Source organism: Accipiter gentilis, chromosome 14, assembly GCF_929443795.1.
Source record: "Accipiter gentilis chromosome 14, bAccGen1.1, whole genome shotgun sequence".
In the NCBI taxonomy this organism is placed as follows: Eukaryota; Metazoa; Chordata; class Aves; order Accipitriformes; family Accipitridae; genus Astur; species Astur gentilis.
The window spans coordinates 16,638,380-16,656,225 of NC_064893.1; the positions used below are offsets into that span (position 1 = coordinate 16,638,380).

Here is a 17,846-nt window from a genome sequence, read left to right on the forward strand (position 1 = left end):
TGCAGTACTGCATCCAACTCTGGGGTCCCCAAGATAAGGAAGACATGGACCTGCTTGAGCAGGTCCAGAGGAGGCCATGAAGATGACCAGAGGGCTGGAGCACCTCCCGTATGAGGACAGGCTGACAGAGTTGGGGTTGTTCAGCCTGGAGAAGAGGAGGCTGTGGGGAGACCTTACAGCAGCTTTCCAGTACCGAAAGGAGGCCTACAGGAAAGATGGGAAGGGAGTCTTTATCAGGGAATGTAGTGATAGGATGAGGGGTAATGGTTTTTAACTGAAAGAGGGTAGATTTAGATTAGACATTAGGAAGAAATTCTTTACCATGAGGGTGGTGAGGCAGTGGACCAAGTTGCCCCGAGAGGTTGTGGATGCCCCATCCCTGGAAGTGTTCAAGGCCAGGCTGGATGGGGCTTTGAGCAACCTGGTCTAGTGGAAGGTGTCCCTGCCCATGGCAGGTGAGTTGGAACTAGAGGATCTTTAAGGTCCCTTCCAACCCAAACCATGCTGTGATCACTTATAGAGCCTCAAGTATCCCACAGAGGTCTCTGCTCTGGTGGGTGACTTAAAATGTCTGACACATCAGTGTGGTTTTGATGTGATGTTAACAGAGGTCTCTGATACCCTGAGCTAGTCACTTCTGGGTACAGTACTGGAAAAAATGGTGCTACCATTAAAATAAATTCCTGTGCATCTACCTGTGATACTTACTTATCTATACAGATGTCACAGCAGTATTGGAGAGAAGCCTGTTTATTTTAAATATATATATCTATATCATTTGGAATATCCATTGGCATTCTCTTGGTTATAAAACTCAGATTCAAGGTAGAAACAAAGGAAAGAAATGTTTAAGATCAATAGAGCACCAGGCAACTTGTTTTCTTTTCGGTAGTATTTAAGGCACAGGAGTGACTGTCAGCAGACGTAGGCTCTGTGTTCACATTTGTCATGTTATGCCAGAGGTAGCAGTGCATTTTAATGAGTTACTTGCTGGTCTGTGAAAAATGCTAGGAATTAATTACTTGAGTACTTGGTTATGAAAGCAGAAGTCAAACGCTGATGTGAGGGCTGGATCTTAACTGCAATTATTTTTCTTTCAGTTCTTCAGAACCACGTCCAGCTGGCCTGGAGGAGAGTGATCAGTCATCGATGTCTGGAGAACAGGGAATGAATTTAGATAATTCAGGCCCTAAACTTTCAGATTTTGCAAGTAGGCCACCAGGTAGTAGGATTTTTCTGTGTATTATCTGAATGTAATAACTATAGGAGAGCTTTCAACTGATCTTTGTGACCGTTCTATTTTATTTGTATTATCACATATTCAAGTCCAAAGCTTTTTTTTCTTCCTAGTAACTAATTGGTACCATTGTTTAACTGTTTTCTTTGAATTAGCTCAAAATGAAGAGGTGGCCACATTCTCATGTATCATCCTGCAGATATCATAGTCAATACTGTAGAGTTATTCAGCAATAACATAATTGGTAAAAATTTCTGTATTTCTAGCTGTAGCACAGACTGATGCCTTAAAAAATTTAGCATTAACCAGTGGCTGATTTTTTAGAGTTAAGAAATAGAGGTTGCAGTTGGAATTATCCTTTGCATGTAGGGAGGATTAAATCCAATGTCCGCAAAGGAATTTATATTATGAGCCAGACGGGTGATTCTTAGCACCGTTTTTGGCCAGGTAATACATGACAGATTCTGCTTTGTACACTAGAAAATGTCAGACCTGTAACAGGTATGCTAGTCCATGTCCCACAGGGCCGGTCAAATTTTTAGTTTGTTTTAAGGAATGATAATTAGTGAAAGTCCAACTCTGCATTTGTAAGTGAAAGTAAGCCCATGGACAGCTGCAGAGACTTTTCAGGTGATGTGAATCTGGAGCTCGTAGCTGATATAAGAGATCTCCAATTAAGTGTTATGCAAGTCATTCACACATTAAGTAAAAATATTTTTAAGAATTAAGTAAAATCTTTGTCCTTATTTGTAAAGCCTGTTTCATTAATGTGGCTCTTCCATAAGATAAACAGGTTCCTGGCTATACTTTCTATCTGTCTGATCCTGTTTGTTACAGGAATTCTGCTTTCTCTGATCTTTGTTTGGTTTTAATGAATGTATCATCTTGTCATCTTAGGTTATCCATCTCAGCCGGTGGAACAAAGACCACTTCAGCAGATGCCACCTCAACTCATGCCACATACACAGCAGCCACAGCAGCAGCAGCAGCAGCAGCCACCACAGCCACCACCACAGCAAGCCCAGGCACCACCACAAACACCACAGCAACAGCAGCAGATGATGATGATGCTTATGATGCAGCAGGATCCCAAAACGGTCAGGCTTCCTGTACCACAAGGAGTTCACCCACCAAGAGGGCCTCTGAATCCAGATGCTCAACGAATGCCAATGCAGCAAAGCAGTAACATGCCAGTAATGGTTAACCTCCAAGGTCCTGGATCAGTGCCTCCATCTCCTGATAAACAAAGAATTTCCTTGCCAGGCAATCCTCCTCTGGGAAATAATGCAAGAAAAATGGTTTATCAAGATAATGTACAGAATCCTTCCAGCTCACCCCTTGGAGAGGTTTCATCAGTATCCTCCCTTCCAGAAGGAGGTGGAGCTGAAGGCCCCCCAGCATCAGTAGCTCAGAATAATATGACATCTCATTTAGTAGTTTCACAGAACCAATTAATGATGACGGGACCCAAACCTGGACCGTCTCCACTTTCAACTGCACAAGGTGCAAGTCCCCAGCAGCAGTCTAATTCTCTGCCTAGTGCTCTTACACACCATTTTCCAAATGTTGCCACCCCATCACAAACTTCAAGGCCTAAAACCCCAAACAGAGCAAGCCCAAGGCCATACTATCCTCAGACTCCTAATAACCGTCCACCTAGCACAGAACCATCAGAAATTAGCTTGTCTCCAGAGAGACTCAATGCTTCTATAGCTGGTCTGTTCCCTCCCCAGATTAATATTCCTTTACCTCCCAGGCCTAATCTCAGTAGAGGATTTGACCAGCAGGGTCTTAATCCCACTACTTTGAAGGCCATTGGACAAGCCCCATCAAATCTCACAATTAACAATCAGTCTAGTTTTGCTGCTCCACAGTCACACAAATTGGAAGGTGTGGTCATTAATTCAGGAAAACAGACCAACACTGGAGGAACAAAGAGAGCAAGTCCAAGCAATAGTCGAAGGTCTAGTCCTGGATCCAGTAGGAAAACTACACCAAGCCCTGGCAGACAGAATTCGAAAGCAGCTAAATTATCATTGACAACTCAGCAGAACCCATCTCTCTTGCAGAACATGGAATTACAAAGAAATATGATGGCTGGTCCCTCTTCTTTGCCGACACCTGTGACGACAAGTTTTCAAAATAATAACATGCTAAGTAATCAGAATCCTGCTATTTCTGCACCTGCTATGACTGGTATTCCTGAAGACAATAAAGAGAGCCTTAGTGTGCCTCAAGACAATGAGTGTCAAAGTGCACAAGGTGTCCAAGGTAACAAAGACCAGCCAAGTATTGAACTAAAAGGTATCCCTACTCCAGAAATGAAAATGTTGGTTTCAGAAGAACAGTCAAAAAAAGATGGGCAAGCCTTAGACACCAGTAAGCTTCCAGTCATGGAGGAAAGTAAAACCATGGTATCTGCAGCTATGAGGGAGGCACCAACTTCTTTAAGTCAACTTCTTGATAATTCTGGAGCTCCTAATGTAACCATTAAGCCCCCTGGGCTGACTGGTCTTGAAATGGCACCGATAGTCACTGCTGGTGAGGAGCTAAAGAAGATAGCTGTCATTCCTCCACTACAAGATTCATCCTTGAGCAAAGAGCCATCTAATTCACTTAGCTTGCCTCAAAATAATGAGCCCTGTTCAAATCCAGGGCACCAGGAACTGGGAGAAATGAACTCAAATGTTGCACAGAGTGTTCCTCCAGTAATGCAAAGGCCTGTCAGCTCTTCTATTTCAGGTTCTTTACCCCCCAACCAGATAACAGTTTTTGTAACTTCAAACCCTATTACATCTTCTGCTAATACATCAGCACCGTTGCCATCTCACTTGCAACCTGCGTTGGTGTCGACTGTTGTCACAATGCCCAACGTAGGGAGCAAAGTTATGGTTTCTGAGGGACAGTCAGCAGTTCAGTCTAACTCCCGGCCACAGTTCATTACACCTGTTTTTATAAACTCGTCGTCAATAATTCAAGTTATGAAGGGCTCTCAATCAAGTACGATTCCAGCAGCCCCGATGACTTCTAACTCCAGTCTAATGCCTCAGTCAGTTGCGGTTGTTGGTCCTTTGCATATACCGCAGAATATAAAGTTCTCTGGCCCCGCTCCTCCCAGCACATCATCCAGCAGTCCTGTTTCTAGTATTCCCACCAGCAGGCCACTGGTTCTTAATCCCTTGGCACCTCCTGTTCAGCTGTCTTCTCCTGCTACAGTTTCTTCCAATGTTCCTTCACATCCTCCTGCTCAGCAAGTCAAAGACTTCAGCCCAGAGGAGACCACTTCTCAAAGTGGTGGGTCAAGCGACCAGTGCTCTGTTACAGCAATGCAGTCTGGACCTGTGGTTTCACCTCTTCTTACAAGTAGTCCAGGATCTGGGAACAGACGAAGTCCTGTTTCTTCGAGTAAAGGAAAGGGAAAAGTAGACAAGATTGGCCAACTCTTGCTGACTAAAGCGTGCAAGAAAGTCACTGGCTCCCTTGAGAAAGGGGAAGAGCAATATGCTTTGGATGGAGAAGCAGAAGGTCAGGGACTAGAAATGTCAGTCCCAAATAGTTTGGGAACAGAGCAATCACCAGCAGAACTAGATAATAAAACTGTGACACCTCCAGCACCCAGTCTTATAAAACAGAGCACTTCTGGGGCTGGCAGTTCGAGTGTCAGCACTGCGGCTGCTGCTCCTGCCTCTGCATCTCCAAGTGTACCAACAAGCACTCCTCCTACGAGCGTTCTGTCGGTTGTAACCACTCCTGCAGTCCCAGACCCTGCGCCTGCAGCACCAAGCACTAATGGTAGTAACCACAGCAGTTTACCAGCTGAGCAAACTGGGATTGGTGTGGTGGAGGAGAAAGCAGGAGCACATCAGGAACTGCTACAAAGTACAGGTAAGTCCAGTGCTACCCTGCATAAATAGAAGAAACAAGATTGCTTTTGTTAACTTCCTAGGTGCTTTTTTCCATTAACATAATAAAATTTAGACACTGTAGGCAAGGCCGACAACTGCTTTTTTGTTTCTAATATCCGAGTGACACAGGCTTGTATTTCACTAAGGTTCACGTTTCAGATGTTTTATTTCAGTTTCCACTTACTGCTCTCGATGGGGTATTTGTCATGAACATATGATGCAGTAACAGAGAAGTGACTTCATGTAACTCTTAGAATTAAGGAGAAAACGTGGATGTATCAGTAATGACAAAAGTAGTACTTAAGGTGCCTTTTATACTGTTAGACATACTGGTATTCTGCTTCAGTCTTGCCAGACTTTTCATTTTTGTAACTTATTTCGATTTATTGACTTAATTATGATATTTTGAGTTAATCCTTAATAATACTAGTTCCCTTTTTGAATAACCTTAACCCTCTAAGGAAATAGCTGAACAACCTCCAGAAGAAAAAGAAATGCCAAAACCCCTTATGTCTAGGGAAGAATTAAAATGCTCATTTCAGAGAAATACCTGAAAAAGTGATTATAAGTGAACTGTGTCCAATTCAAAAACATAGAATACCTTCACATCTGAACTGTTTTCTCCTTTACCATTTTAATTTGAGCATCTGACAGACTTTATTTATGACATTGCTGCTATTTCTTGATGCTGTTTATAATCTATTGAAAATGGTGTGGAAATAAACCATCATTCTTGAAGTAAGCTCTCTGAATATCCATTGTGCTTTATTTACATCATGAGTTTAGACACAAAAGATAAAATCATGGAAGATAAAATCCACAGAAGTCAGTGGAACTGAGAAGTTCAGCTTGAATGTGAATTTCCCTGTGGCTATTAGGTTGTTGTAGCTGTATGCCACTAGAAAATGGAAATTATTACTTTGAGCTTCACAGAAAGAATTCTGGTTTGTAAGGAGAAAAATGGAAGTGGATATTCTTTAAACAGGAATGTTTAACTTTTTATCTTGATGTTCTTTGTAAATTCATTATCACATATAAGAGGAGACTAGAAAGCATTAGCCCAACAAGAATTGTTTTTCCATCTTATTTTTTAACTTGGCAACCTAATAAATGTTAAGTCACATGATCTTATTGCTAAAGGACTTCGAGGGAGCCTCTGGAGCATATTTTGCCCTCTTGCAATTTAATTGAAAGAGTGAGGGCATTGATTCATTAACAAAGATGCTATTTTTCCTCAGAACTTCTGTTGAAATGAGCATTAAACTGAGAGGGACTAAACTCTTTAATTTTTAGGACTTTCTTTCATTTCTCAGTTTGGTGAAAAGCTGTTACCTTTAAAAATGTGGTTTATGATACTTAATTTCATCACTTATTCTAGTTTGAGAAAAGTTGCTTGGGATAGTTTTGCCAAACTTTTTTCTAAAACTGGGGAGGTATGTGTGGTGGGGGGAAAGTAGAGGGTAGGTTAAAAAAATCGCATCTGTAAATTAAAAAATGCAGTAAGCTGGAAGATAGAGCATTTTGTAAAAGCAGCCCAATTGCACAACAGAAAATTCTTGTGTTTCCCTTTGAAAATAATGGTTTTTCCCTCCACTTTTATTCTAGCATCCTCTCAGCATTTAACACAGAAAAAAACTTCAGTTGCACCATCAGAAAGTACTGTTCAAAGAACAGGTAAATCTTACTTTGGAAAAGCAGAATATAGGTGAATTAAACTCTTTGTAATTGAAAATGCATTTATTTTAATGCATATTTAATGGCCGCTAATATGTGTGGTAGTTTGGGGGTGGTTTGGTTTTTTAATTTTTTTATTTGTGCTTTTGAGATTGATTTTCTTTTTTAGAAACATTGTGCTTTAAAAGTCTCCAAAACCTTGTTGGAGATTCAGTATGGGATCAAGTAAAACAAATGAAAAAATCACCAAGGCAGTTTTTAAATAGTCATAATCTGTGGAGGGACTGCATCTGTAATGATATGTTGTGTTTGAGTTTTGAAGTTTTGTTAAGAGCAAGTAGAAGTTTTTCTTTTATGTGGGACACTTTGAAAATATTTTCAAAAGCCATGCTGGGAACGTAAGTTTTAGAGTTGTAATCCTTTTATTTCTGTTCAGCTTTTAATGAACCCTCAGCAGTGCATCAAGGATGGAGCCCTGGCAGATTACTTTTTGTTGTTGCCATCTATTATCATGGTGTTTCACCATCAATTCTGTGGTGTTTTAAAAAAGTAATTTCCAAGATGAGTAGGGAAAATGGATAGATGTGGACTTGCGGATGGGAAGTGCCACTCACCATCGATTTGCCATCTCTAATATGATTAGAAGTAGAGCTTTCAGAAAGTACAAATTGTACTAAATTCCTTTCTTTGAACTTCCACTTAAACAAAGATGTTCACACACCCTGTCAATTGGCATCTGACTCATTGTCCCAGTGCTGATGTGGCTGCATTAGGGAGTTCCTGCTGGGAGGGGGAAGCACTGACTTTTATTATTGGATATTCTCCCCATTCAAATTTTGAGTAGAAAGAAAAGTGACTCTTTCCTTATGTTGCTTAGTCTGTTCTTTTGCTACCAAGAAATCTGTTTTTCCTAGATGGTGCTTTATACACTTACAGTGAAGAGTCTGATATTCCAGCAATACAAATTGTAAGGGGTATCTAACATAAGGGAACAGATACTATCTGGTTTCTTACTTTTTTTACACCTTTGTTCCTTCTCCTTGGGTACTAAATTGATCTTAAAGGCAAAGCCACAGTTTTATGCACCACTATCCCAAAGATTGCAGGGTGTTTAAGGGTGAGACGGAGTACATAAAGGCAATGTGACAAACAGTAAGTTAATACATTACATTGTAATGGTAGTCCCTAAACCAGTGGCAGTTTCTCATGAGAGGTGCTGTGTTTAGGTATAGATAATCCCTATCAACAAAGAATCTGGTGGGTATGGGGAGAATTAAAAGATGGATAGTAAAAAGATTAGGTATCTTATATGATGAAAAGGAGAGCTGTTTATTGTGGTGAAGACTCAAAAGGAAACCTGATCTTTATGTATAAAATCACTATGTGAGAGAGAGAGAGAGAACGCAGGTCAGACTTCTCTTTACATAATCTCCTGAGACATTTTTTTCAATTCAGTAGGAGTATAATTGGGCTTCAGAAATTTGTCTTCCTTTGCATTAGAAGATAGTGCTCTGACAGTTGGTTGGGTTAAGGCAAAATTTTACATGCATAATAGATCCAGATTAGTGTTTTTAAGGTTTAAAACTAATAAAACCTAGAAGTTTTATATAATAAAATTTATAAATATAAAATAATCTGTCTAAAATGGAAGTTTAAAAAGGGAGAGGACTGTAGCCCTTGTCAGGAAGTTTCTGTACAGTTTTCTTCTTCAGGGTTCCTTTTAACTTTTCTCTGTCTTAGCTGGTGCAGGCCATAATCAGAAGGGGCACTTGGCTGATGTGGTACTTTGATATGTTAGCTTGCTTTGCCTTGAGGGAGAGAAATGTATTCTTCAGACCTAATACATAATGAGAAAAAATGTGAGATAGTCATGCCTTGTCAGCAGATATGTACTTCTACAGCAGACTTTAAAATTATCTTTTTCTTTTGTAGAACTTGAAACAAATGCTCCAGTAGTTGCTGGTCAAAGGTAAGGAGATAGTTTGTGTAGATTCAGAATAGATCTCGCTTTCATGGGAGGAAGTCCCTTTCTCTTTGCTTCAGTTGCACAACTTTTGCTACTGCTCTTCATTTTCTTGTCCATACCCTTTCTGTTCTGCTAAGAAATTGGGATAATTGAATGTTTCAAAACTTTGCTGAAATGTAGAATGTAAGGTAACTTTTTCCTGAGTCTGTCTTCATGATTTGGGCAGTGTTGCCTCTTAGCCCTTCAGCCCTGAGTGTTGCATGTCTTGATGGTTCCACTGTTCTGATATTTTCTGAAAAAAAAATCAAAGCTAAAACCCCCAAAGCCTGCAGCTTAGCTGTCATATGAATCTTTGTTTTCTGAAAGTAAGTCTTTCTAAAGTTTGTTCTTCTTCTTCCTTTGTGACTGTTTTCTCCAGACTTCTTCTGTGTGTTTTCTTGTTGACACTTTGCCGAAACCTGATAGGAAAGCCAGGTTGAAACTTCCATCTTGTCCAGATTAAGACATTCAGTAATTAAAAGATAAATTTCAAATGGTTCTATTCTGTCAGAAGAAAATATGGTTTCCAAGATCTATTTTGGTTATATTCTAAACGCACCTGCTCTTAAATTCAGCCTAGGCAGCCGTAATGACAGACCTTCATGAGGTTTTTGGATCACTGTACTGGCACAACTGACCAGGTTTTTGATGCTGCTCTCGTCAGTGGAGTGATCCCCTAAGGCAGGGCAAGAGGTGCAATTCACTCATTTGGTTCAACAGGAAATAAGGCAGTGTTGTCTTTTGTAAGGGAGGTAATGCAGTACATTTTGTCAGATCAGGAATGACTCTGTATTCAGTATTTAACTATATTTACCTTCACATGGATAGGGATCTTTCCAGTTTTATCAAAGACGAACTGAAATTTCACAAGTTTTTTTTAGGGTAGAATTTTTCTAAAAATCTGGAGGTGCAACACTTGGCAGATGAGTGGATTCTCCAAATAAAGTGTCCTTGTGTGACCGTTCTCCAAACTCAGTCAGCACATCAAGTTACCATAAGTGCCTTTCTCTGTGGATTTTTCTGGACTGATGCTTTTCTGAGCATGACTGGAAAAGAAGGAAAGTTTTCAGGCAAACTGTGAATCTAGTGATGGCTGATACTCACAGCGGTCAGCTTTGAGCTCCTGGAGCTCAATGCCATATGGTACAAACCTTAAGAGGAACCTTGCAACCTGCAAAGCACTAGAAATATTTTTACTTGGGCCAACTTGATTTCCTCCTATAAAAGGAGAGAAGTGATGTGTTGGTTCCTATGAGACAATCCAAGCAATGGATTAGTCACTAGAATCTGTAAAAATTCTCTGTAATAACTGAACTTCAGCTGATGATGCCTGTTTGCTTACCTCGAGGTATCCTCTGAAGCAGGTGGCTGTTGTTTCAGCTGCCCAGGTTACTTAGCAGAAGACCAGTTTGTGGCCTGTTTGGGGGATTCGCTTTATAGATTGCCTATAATACTGCCTTACAGGGAAATAGATTTCAATATTTATTTTGTATCTGAGACAATCCACGTGCTTCCATATTCTCCTCTACTGTGTGTCCTTGCTTGAGAATGTTTGTTTCTCCTTTCATTGACAAACTGTGTTTTATTTCAGATGTCTGTTACTTAAAACTACAAGTACTTGTAGTAGTTTTTCTTCTCAAAGCAGGACTTCCTCTGAAACAGTGACACTGTAGTGGAACCTCTGTAATGCACAGGTCTGCTCTGTGTGTTTTCAGTCAGTTCTCTGATTCAGGTAGCCTTTCTTGAAATCTTGCAAGTATCGCCCAAAGGGCATGAAATGAGTTTTATTTCTCCTTTTCCATTATCAGCAGAATAATTTATTTGGCTAATTACTTACCTTTGAATTCACAGCAGATAAGTTTAGCTTAATCTTCAGAAACCACTTAGTCATTGGAAATTGTCTGGCATTAATGCATTAAGGAGAAAATACCCAAACCTCAGAATAAGTTTACAGGGTTAAGAGTGATAAAACAGAAGAGGAGTTTAATTACAAAATCTAGCACTCCATTTATTGTCTCAGTGACAAGAAACGCAGATTTCCACACTACCTAAAATTATTTTTTTATACCAGAAAAAGTTTTCTGTTATTAAAAAAAGGATTTTAACTTCAAACTTTAAAGCTTGAAGAAAGTTTTAAATAAACCTTAAGCTTTTTAATATGTGAAGAAATCACTTGGATCAATGGAGTGAGTCTTTTCAGCAAAAATGAAAGCTGGCATACTCACAGAAGAGTTCATAATTCCTCCTTATGTTCATCTGCAATTTCAACTCTGTATTCCCATATCGTAGCAGTCTCTAATGTAACTTGTTTGCTTTTCCTAGACTTCAGTAATGGTGGCACCTGTGGAAAACAGAGCAGACAATTTATAATGCATCTAATTTCTTGGTCTTCTAATGTTGAAAATATTCTCTTTGAGGACTTCTCAATTCTGTATCCTCTGATAATTTTTAATAGAAATGGACTATACTCTGGCTTACTCAGGTCATTCTTCATCTGATAAAACTTCTGGTATCTCTAGCATTTCATATCTTCAGTGCTAATAGTCCGGAACTGGTACCTGTGTCGGTCCATCCTCCAGCTTGTCTGAGTTGCATAGAAAAACATAATTCTTCTTACACTTCATCAGAAATATTTTGTCCCACTTTATTAGTAATGAGACAAAAGAGAATTGTGAAAAGTCTAAAACTCCAATTAGAAGAAATTCAAGAACAGAGGACTCTGCCGCTTCACAGGAAACTGTAGAGAATGGACAGCGCAAGAGGTCCTCCAGACCAGCATCTGCATCCAGCACTGCAAAAGGTAAAATGCACAGCCATCATTTCCCTGGAGAGGGCAGGAAGTAATGTACTTCCCCAAATAATAACCCTTTCAATAGCTGGCTCATAACGATGGTTTACAGCTTGTAAATGTTGTGTGCTTTAACTCTAGTTTCAATGATTTAGACACAGGTTGAAACGTTTACCGACATCTGTACTGGCAGTAAATCTTGTATGAATTTCCCATTGTTAATATATGCAACTTGTTTTCTGCAGTATTCATCAACGTAGTGTTCAGCAAGCTTGCTTAGTTGAAGTTGAATTCTCTTGCCAGAAATGTGTTGCCATTAAAAGGACTGTACTCAAGTAAAAAAGTGACTTTTTTTTTTTTTTTCTCTGAAGCCTGAAAGACACAAGACAAATGCTTAAGTCTTCCCAAGTGCATGGTCAGCTTTTGTGAAGCCAAATGCTGTAGTTCAGGCACGCTCAGAACGCTGCCTGGATGGCAGCCTGGAGCATCAAGGAGTGCTGTGTGCTAATGCACAGAGCTTCAGCTGTTCTTTCCAAGAACATGTGAAATCCTAAAGTTACAGATATTAACCCATGGCTTTAGCAGTTGCTGACGTGCCTTATTTCTACACAGGTTACAATCTTTAACAAAGTATGCAGCATTTGTGTGATACACGTGGTCATTACCGGAATGCATGGTCCACGGTGCCATTCTGCATTTCTGAAGCTAACTGTGTCAGCTCCTTATGTTTAAGGGTCAGAAAAATTCTGATGGATGAAAGTTGCGCGAGAGGGTAGAGAAAGACCGTCAAGAGGCAACATGCGACCAATATTTTAAAGATAACATACAGAACAAAGAGGTATTAATACAAAATTATTATAAAAGGAAGTCAAGTTGAATTCAGCAACCATTTTCCATACTGAAGATATTAAAAGTTTGATGGTAAGAACATTTGCATTTAAGAATTTCAGAGAAGACTTCCACCTATACGTAACTGTGCAATGACTCTCAAAGATTATGTAGAGGGACCTATATGTTCTGCACTTTTGTGGCTGCTGAATTTAATTAAATTTACTTCTTGTGGCAGGATTGTGCAGAAGAATCTAAACCTGTATTGTAAAAATAAATTATCTTTCATGATTGTGAAGAGAAGTTTGAAAAATGTGAAGCCAATGTAAAATTGATTTGGTGATACCTTCCTGAGTTTGAGGGGATCTGAAACGTATGACCTGCCCCACATACTATAAGGAATAAACCTAAAGATGACAACCAGTGGCATGTCAAATTCTGAAAATGTGGGAACATGAAAGTACATAAAATTTAAAAAATACCAGAACTCACTTAGGGGTTTTGTATTGACTGTATTATTCATTTACCTCTGTAAGTAAAATCATTGTTTTTAAAACATGCATCTGAAACTGCTGCGGTATCTAAGGGTTTTGCTTGAAAACGTAGGTCCAGCTTACTGTGTAGTATCCTGGGCTTTGATTACCCTGTCTCCATGCAAGCAACTGCCTACTTTCAAGTTGTAGAGAAAATGAGTAAAACAAGATTCTCTTGAGGAAGAGGACAGGCTGGAGGATTAGTGAGGTAGCTAAAGAAGTGTAACGAGGTTTGCCACTTGTGCCTACTCTTTTCCACATTTTTATTAGTGAATCATAGTTTAAGAAAGCACATTTGTTTTGTATGCTCCTGGCCTCCCTCTAGACATCTATGGTTATATTATCTGTGTCCTGAGAAACTCGCTAATCCATGTTAAAGAGAATGTGGGGCTTGGAGAAGTTACCTTTCAAGATAGAGGCTGATTAAGGTCATTATAAAAACGGTAGTTAGAACAACTTATAGCAGGGAGAGAGAAGTAGACTTTGACCAGTTCATGTAGGAATTCCCTTGCTGAGCATCAGGAAGGAGGCAGAAGTATAACCGTAAGAGAAGAGGACACCCTGAAAGTCAGCCCTCATCCATAAATACATGGCCTGTTTCAGTGTCCAGTTTGGGGTTAGAAACAGGCGAGGGGAGGTGCTGGTGATACTCACAAGATGCTGGTGATGCTCACAAGGCACTGGGGTCTGGGACGGGTACTGACTGCTGCCCCATTCATTCTCCCAAACATGGAGACTTCACCAGCAGCAGGGATGGCTACAGCTAATGCTGCTACTGGCCAAGCTACTTAAACGTAGCATTGCTGCTTGGAGGGAGCTCCGGTGACTGGAAGTTGTGCCTGTTAAGATGTTTCACTTATGAAAACTGATACTGTATTGGTATTTTCACTTTTTGGAGTACCTTTCCAGCAAGGGCTGTTTCAGCATTTACTGTAGATTCAAGTTTGTTAAATTTTGAAACGTTGTTTGGTTCTGTGGTTTTTTGGTTTTTTTTAATATGACATTTAACAGGCATGAAGTTGTACCATTGCTTTCCTAGTTTTAGATGTCTTGGAAATTTTTTCCCTTTTGACTCTTAATACACACAGCTGTAATAGCTTTTGGAAAACATTGTAAGGATACATTGCCAACATTTAAAATCACGTTTTAAAAAAATCTAAAGATGCAAATACCCTTGGTCCTTACTCCTTTTCTTTTTTTTTTTTAATGGAAACTTAGTGCCTTGGTAAGTGCACTGAAAATGTCATCTGCTTTCACTGTAGGTTCTGCAAGTGCTTCTGGTTGTTCTGCTCCAGTGCTATATAATATTTTGTATCTTTCTGCATAAGCTGTTTTTCTGTGAATCATAATGTACACTGAAGAGACTTGTTTTCTAATGACCTGACTTTCCAAGGACTTGAACAACTAGATTCTTAACTTGCATGGCAGGTTCCAAAATACTGTCCTAAGGTTTTTTTTATAACACCACCTCCATGATGCTTGGGTCTGACTGGCGCAGTTTGTGCCCAGCGCTGTACTGCTGTATCACGGAGACTTCCTTCTGTGGTACAGCTGAGCAAGTCGTGGCATGTGGAGAACTAAAGTTAAAGAACAGTTAAAAATACATGACTCTTATTTTTAAGGCCGTTATATTAGGACTTCATAAATGTTAAACTCAACACTCGGAAATAGTGTCCTAACAGAAGCTAGGGGGAACTTGGTGTTGTATTGCTGCTGACAGCTGTCTTCAGGGTAAAGGGTCCATTTGTGTTACGTCTTGTGAAGAGTCAGTCCCTGTTCTGTGGAAATCCTGGTCTTCAGAGGTTTTCACTCTGGTGTGATTTTTGGAAAAATAAAAGGGCAATCTGTGCACCTCTGGTGAATGGCTTACCGACTTCGTATCCATGCTTTTTTTCTTCTCTTAATTTCAGAGACGAGTGCCAGTGCAATGCAGTCAAAAAGAAGAAAATCCAAGTAAATTACTGCATGGAAACATGAAACTTGTAAATGAGTGTGAATTTACCAATAGCAATTTTGAGCTGTGATTTTTCTTTTTTAAATAAAATTCTGTACAGTAAGTCATTTTAATATTATACTGTTCCCAATAAATGATTTTTTTCTAAAAAACAAATAAATAGATACAAAAACTGGGTTCTTCTAAAACCCCCTGGATTTACAAAGTGAAGTCCAGGGTTAGCACATTAGGTTAATGTGTTTGTATGAAATGGAAGGGGTGGGGAAGACAATTGTAAATTTATTTGTTTCCACTTTTCATAAATTTTAGAATACAGGGTTGTCATTTTTAGGTATTAAAATAATGTATTGTGCTGTTGTTTAAGTACTGTATGTGAATAGCAGTAAGAGGGTTTATAAACAAACCTGATCTTGTTTGGAAATGTAAATAATTTTATTATATAGTAGATCTGATGTATTTGTTGTAGAAATGGACCAGTGAAACAAAAAAATAAATTTAAGGGTTTGTATAATGTGGAATCCCTCATGCTCTAAATAAATGTTATTGTCCTGTAATTTGGGTTGTATTATTATTAGCAGCAATAACAGCATCATTCCGAACAGGAAGATTGAAGGGATTATTTAGAGCTCTAGGCCTGCAAGCTCCTTATATGGAGCTTTAGAAAGGAATTTGTTTAACCACAAATGAATTAACCAATGCAGCTGTTCCTGCAAAGCAAGAAAAGCAAAGGCCACCCTCCTGCCCTTGGGATATGTGCAATACATACATAGTGAGGAGACCCAGAAGACACTGCTCCCCACAAGTAAAGCTGCTCAGCAGGAAAACACGGTAGAGAAGAATGCCATATTAAATGGTTTGAAGACTTTCTGAAATGCGGTAGCCTGAAGTATATTCATCTGGATAACTACACTGCTATCAGTGGTGACTGGTTTGTATGTATTGCTGCAGAAAGTAGGTCAGCCTCTGTTCCAGGAAGCTCTCACAGTGAGAAACTGAGAAGCCAGTCTTTTCAGATAGCTTGTTGCTTTGTGCACAAATAGATACTTATGCCTTCTTTTCTTCTAGAATTTTAAAAATACGTATATCAAAAGGCTGATTAAATGTAAGTTGTCATTAAATATAAATTGTCACCTTTTATAATGAAATAATGAAATTACCTATTTGTGCACAAGGTAATAGACACTTAGCAAGGCTAATGTTTCCGGTCCTGACTGTCAGAGTTTGGATGCTCTGTATCTTTTGCACAGGAGAAGTCAGATGTTGGTACAGGAATGCCACCTCCTCCCATGCTCCAAGAGCCCCTGTTCTCTGAAGCCCTGGCTCTCCCCCAGGTGCTTGGCACTGCTTATACTTGATGGGGTGGGTAGTATGAAGCTGGTTTCCACAAAAAGCATCTACTCCTATTTATATATGCATGTACAAATTTCTGTATGCACTCATGCAAATGAGTTCAGTCAATAAGAAGCAGTTTCTGAAATAGCCTATTTTTACTTCCATTCTCCATGTTGTGTTTCTTAACTCTCATCTTTAGTTGGCTAGTTTGCAGAATTGGTTTTATTCCACATGCCAGTTTGCTCCATGCCTGTCAAAGTCTGTTGGAGTGGGAGAGGCTCTGCAGTTTGATGTACCCATCAAGGCTGCCTGAAACACGAGGTGCTGCTGTGCAGGTGACCTGGTGTTCGCCCTGCTCTGTGCTTGCCCTTGCCACTGCTATTGCTGGTCAGGTCTGCTGGGAAGTTAGGGAGAATGAGGAGCTGGAGAAAGTCCACAAAACTGGAAGGTCATCTTCACAGGCGAGGTCCACGTACCAGTAAATCAGGGGAAGAGAAGGCATGCACTCAGGTTTGTGGAAAACGCCACATTGAGGGAAGCAGACAAGCTTGAGGACATGGTCGCTGTTCACAGGGATGTGGACCTTGGGAAAGGACAAATGCAAGATCCTACACATGGGAAGGAGACTTGTACTGATGCCTACTGATGCGCTTGGCAGTGACTGGCTGGGGTCAGAGCCCTGAAGGAGAGCAAGCTAAGCCTGGTGCAATGCAGCGAGGAAGGCTGCTGTACCAGACTGTACTAGCAGAAGTGTAGCCAGTGGGTAAGGGAAGTGATTATTCCCCTTTTCTTAGCACTTGGACCACATCTGGAATATTATCACTCCATCACCCCCCCACACAAGAAAGATGTTGCTACAATAGAGGGAACATGATAGAGGGCCACCAAGATGGCCTGGGGCTGGGAACACCTGGCCAAAGAAGAGAGGTTGAGAGAGATGGGCTTCATAATCCTTTCAGGTACTGGAGAAGATGGACCCAGGCTCTTACAGAGGTGGGTGCTGGGAGGAGACAACACCACTAGACTAAAATGGAAAGAGGAGGTTCTGGCTGGATAGGACAAAAAATTCTCCCTGGGGATGGCCGGGCACTGGACCAGGGCTCAGAGAGGTGGCAGGATCTCTCTCTGGAGATTTTCAGGAATTGGCTGGACAAAGCCCTGTACAACATGGTCTGAATTTGGTATTTACCCTGCTGTGAGAGGAGGTTGGACTGAAGACCTCCTGAGGTCCAGCCCAGCCCAAATGACCCTGTGCTTTCCTGCTGCCAAATTTGGTTTTCCCATGAGAAGGTTTATCAAAGCTCACTCTTACCAATTTTTTTCATTCCTGCTATCTAACCTCAGAGTTCCTTGAAGTAATTCCCTCAGCAGCTCGGGGATCACGGGTGTAACACCCAGAGCACCCCTTTGCTTTGCTCTCCTGGAGGCACTGGTGCAGCACCGGGCTGCTGGGCTCAGAAAGCCCTGTCCCACCCCTGTGCAAAGCAGGTTGCTGATGACCATGTCCACTCTCATTTGGGGTATCTCCAGGGATGGAGACTCCTCAACCTCACTGGGCAACCTGCTCCTGTGGTCAGCCACCCTTGCAGT

General features: G+C 40.5%; 1 protein-coding gene across 11 annotated transcripts in view; it reads left to right on the top strand.

The window, feature by feature from the left end:
• The window catches only part of NCOA6 (nuclear receptor coactivator 6), a 48,361-nt gene extending 32,194 nt beyond the window's left edge, over positions 1-16,167 (top strand). For 9 of the 11 annotated variants that reach the window (XM_049816183.1, XM_049816185.1, XM_049816187.1 and 6 more), the window contains 6 exons: positions 1,101-1,222; positions 2,135-5,122; positions 6,748-6,816; positions 8,749-8,785; positions 11,473-11,621; positions 14,881-16,155. In XM_049816183.1, the coding sequence (XP_049672140.1) occupies positions 1,101-1,222; positions 2,135-5,122; positions 6,748-6,816; positions 8,749-8,785; positions 11,473-11,621; positions 14,881-14,927 (3,412 nt within the window). In that variant the 3' untranslated portion in view covers positions 14,928-16,155. Of the gene's footprint in view, positions 1-1,100; positions 1,223-2,134; positions 5,123-6,747; positions 6,817-8,748; positions 8,786-11,143; positions 11,622-12,221 lie in introns of those variants that run through there. The other 2 variants (XM_049816189.1, XM_049816191.1) reach the window with 2 other exon arrangements.
• Positions 16,168-17,846: the final 1,679 nt, after the last annotated feature.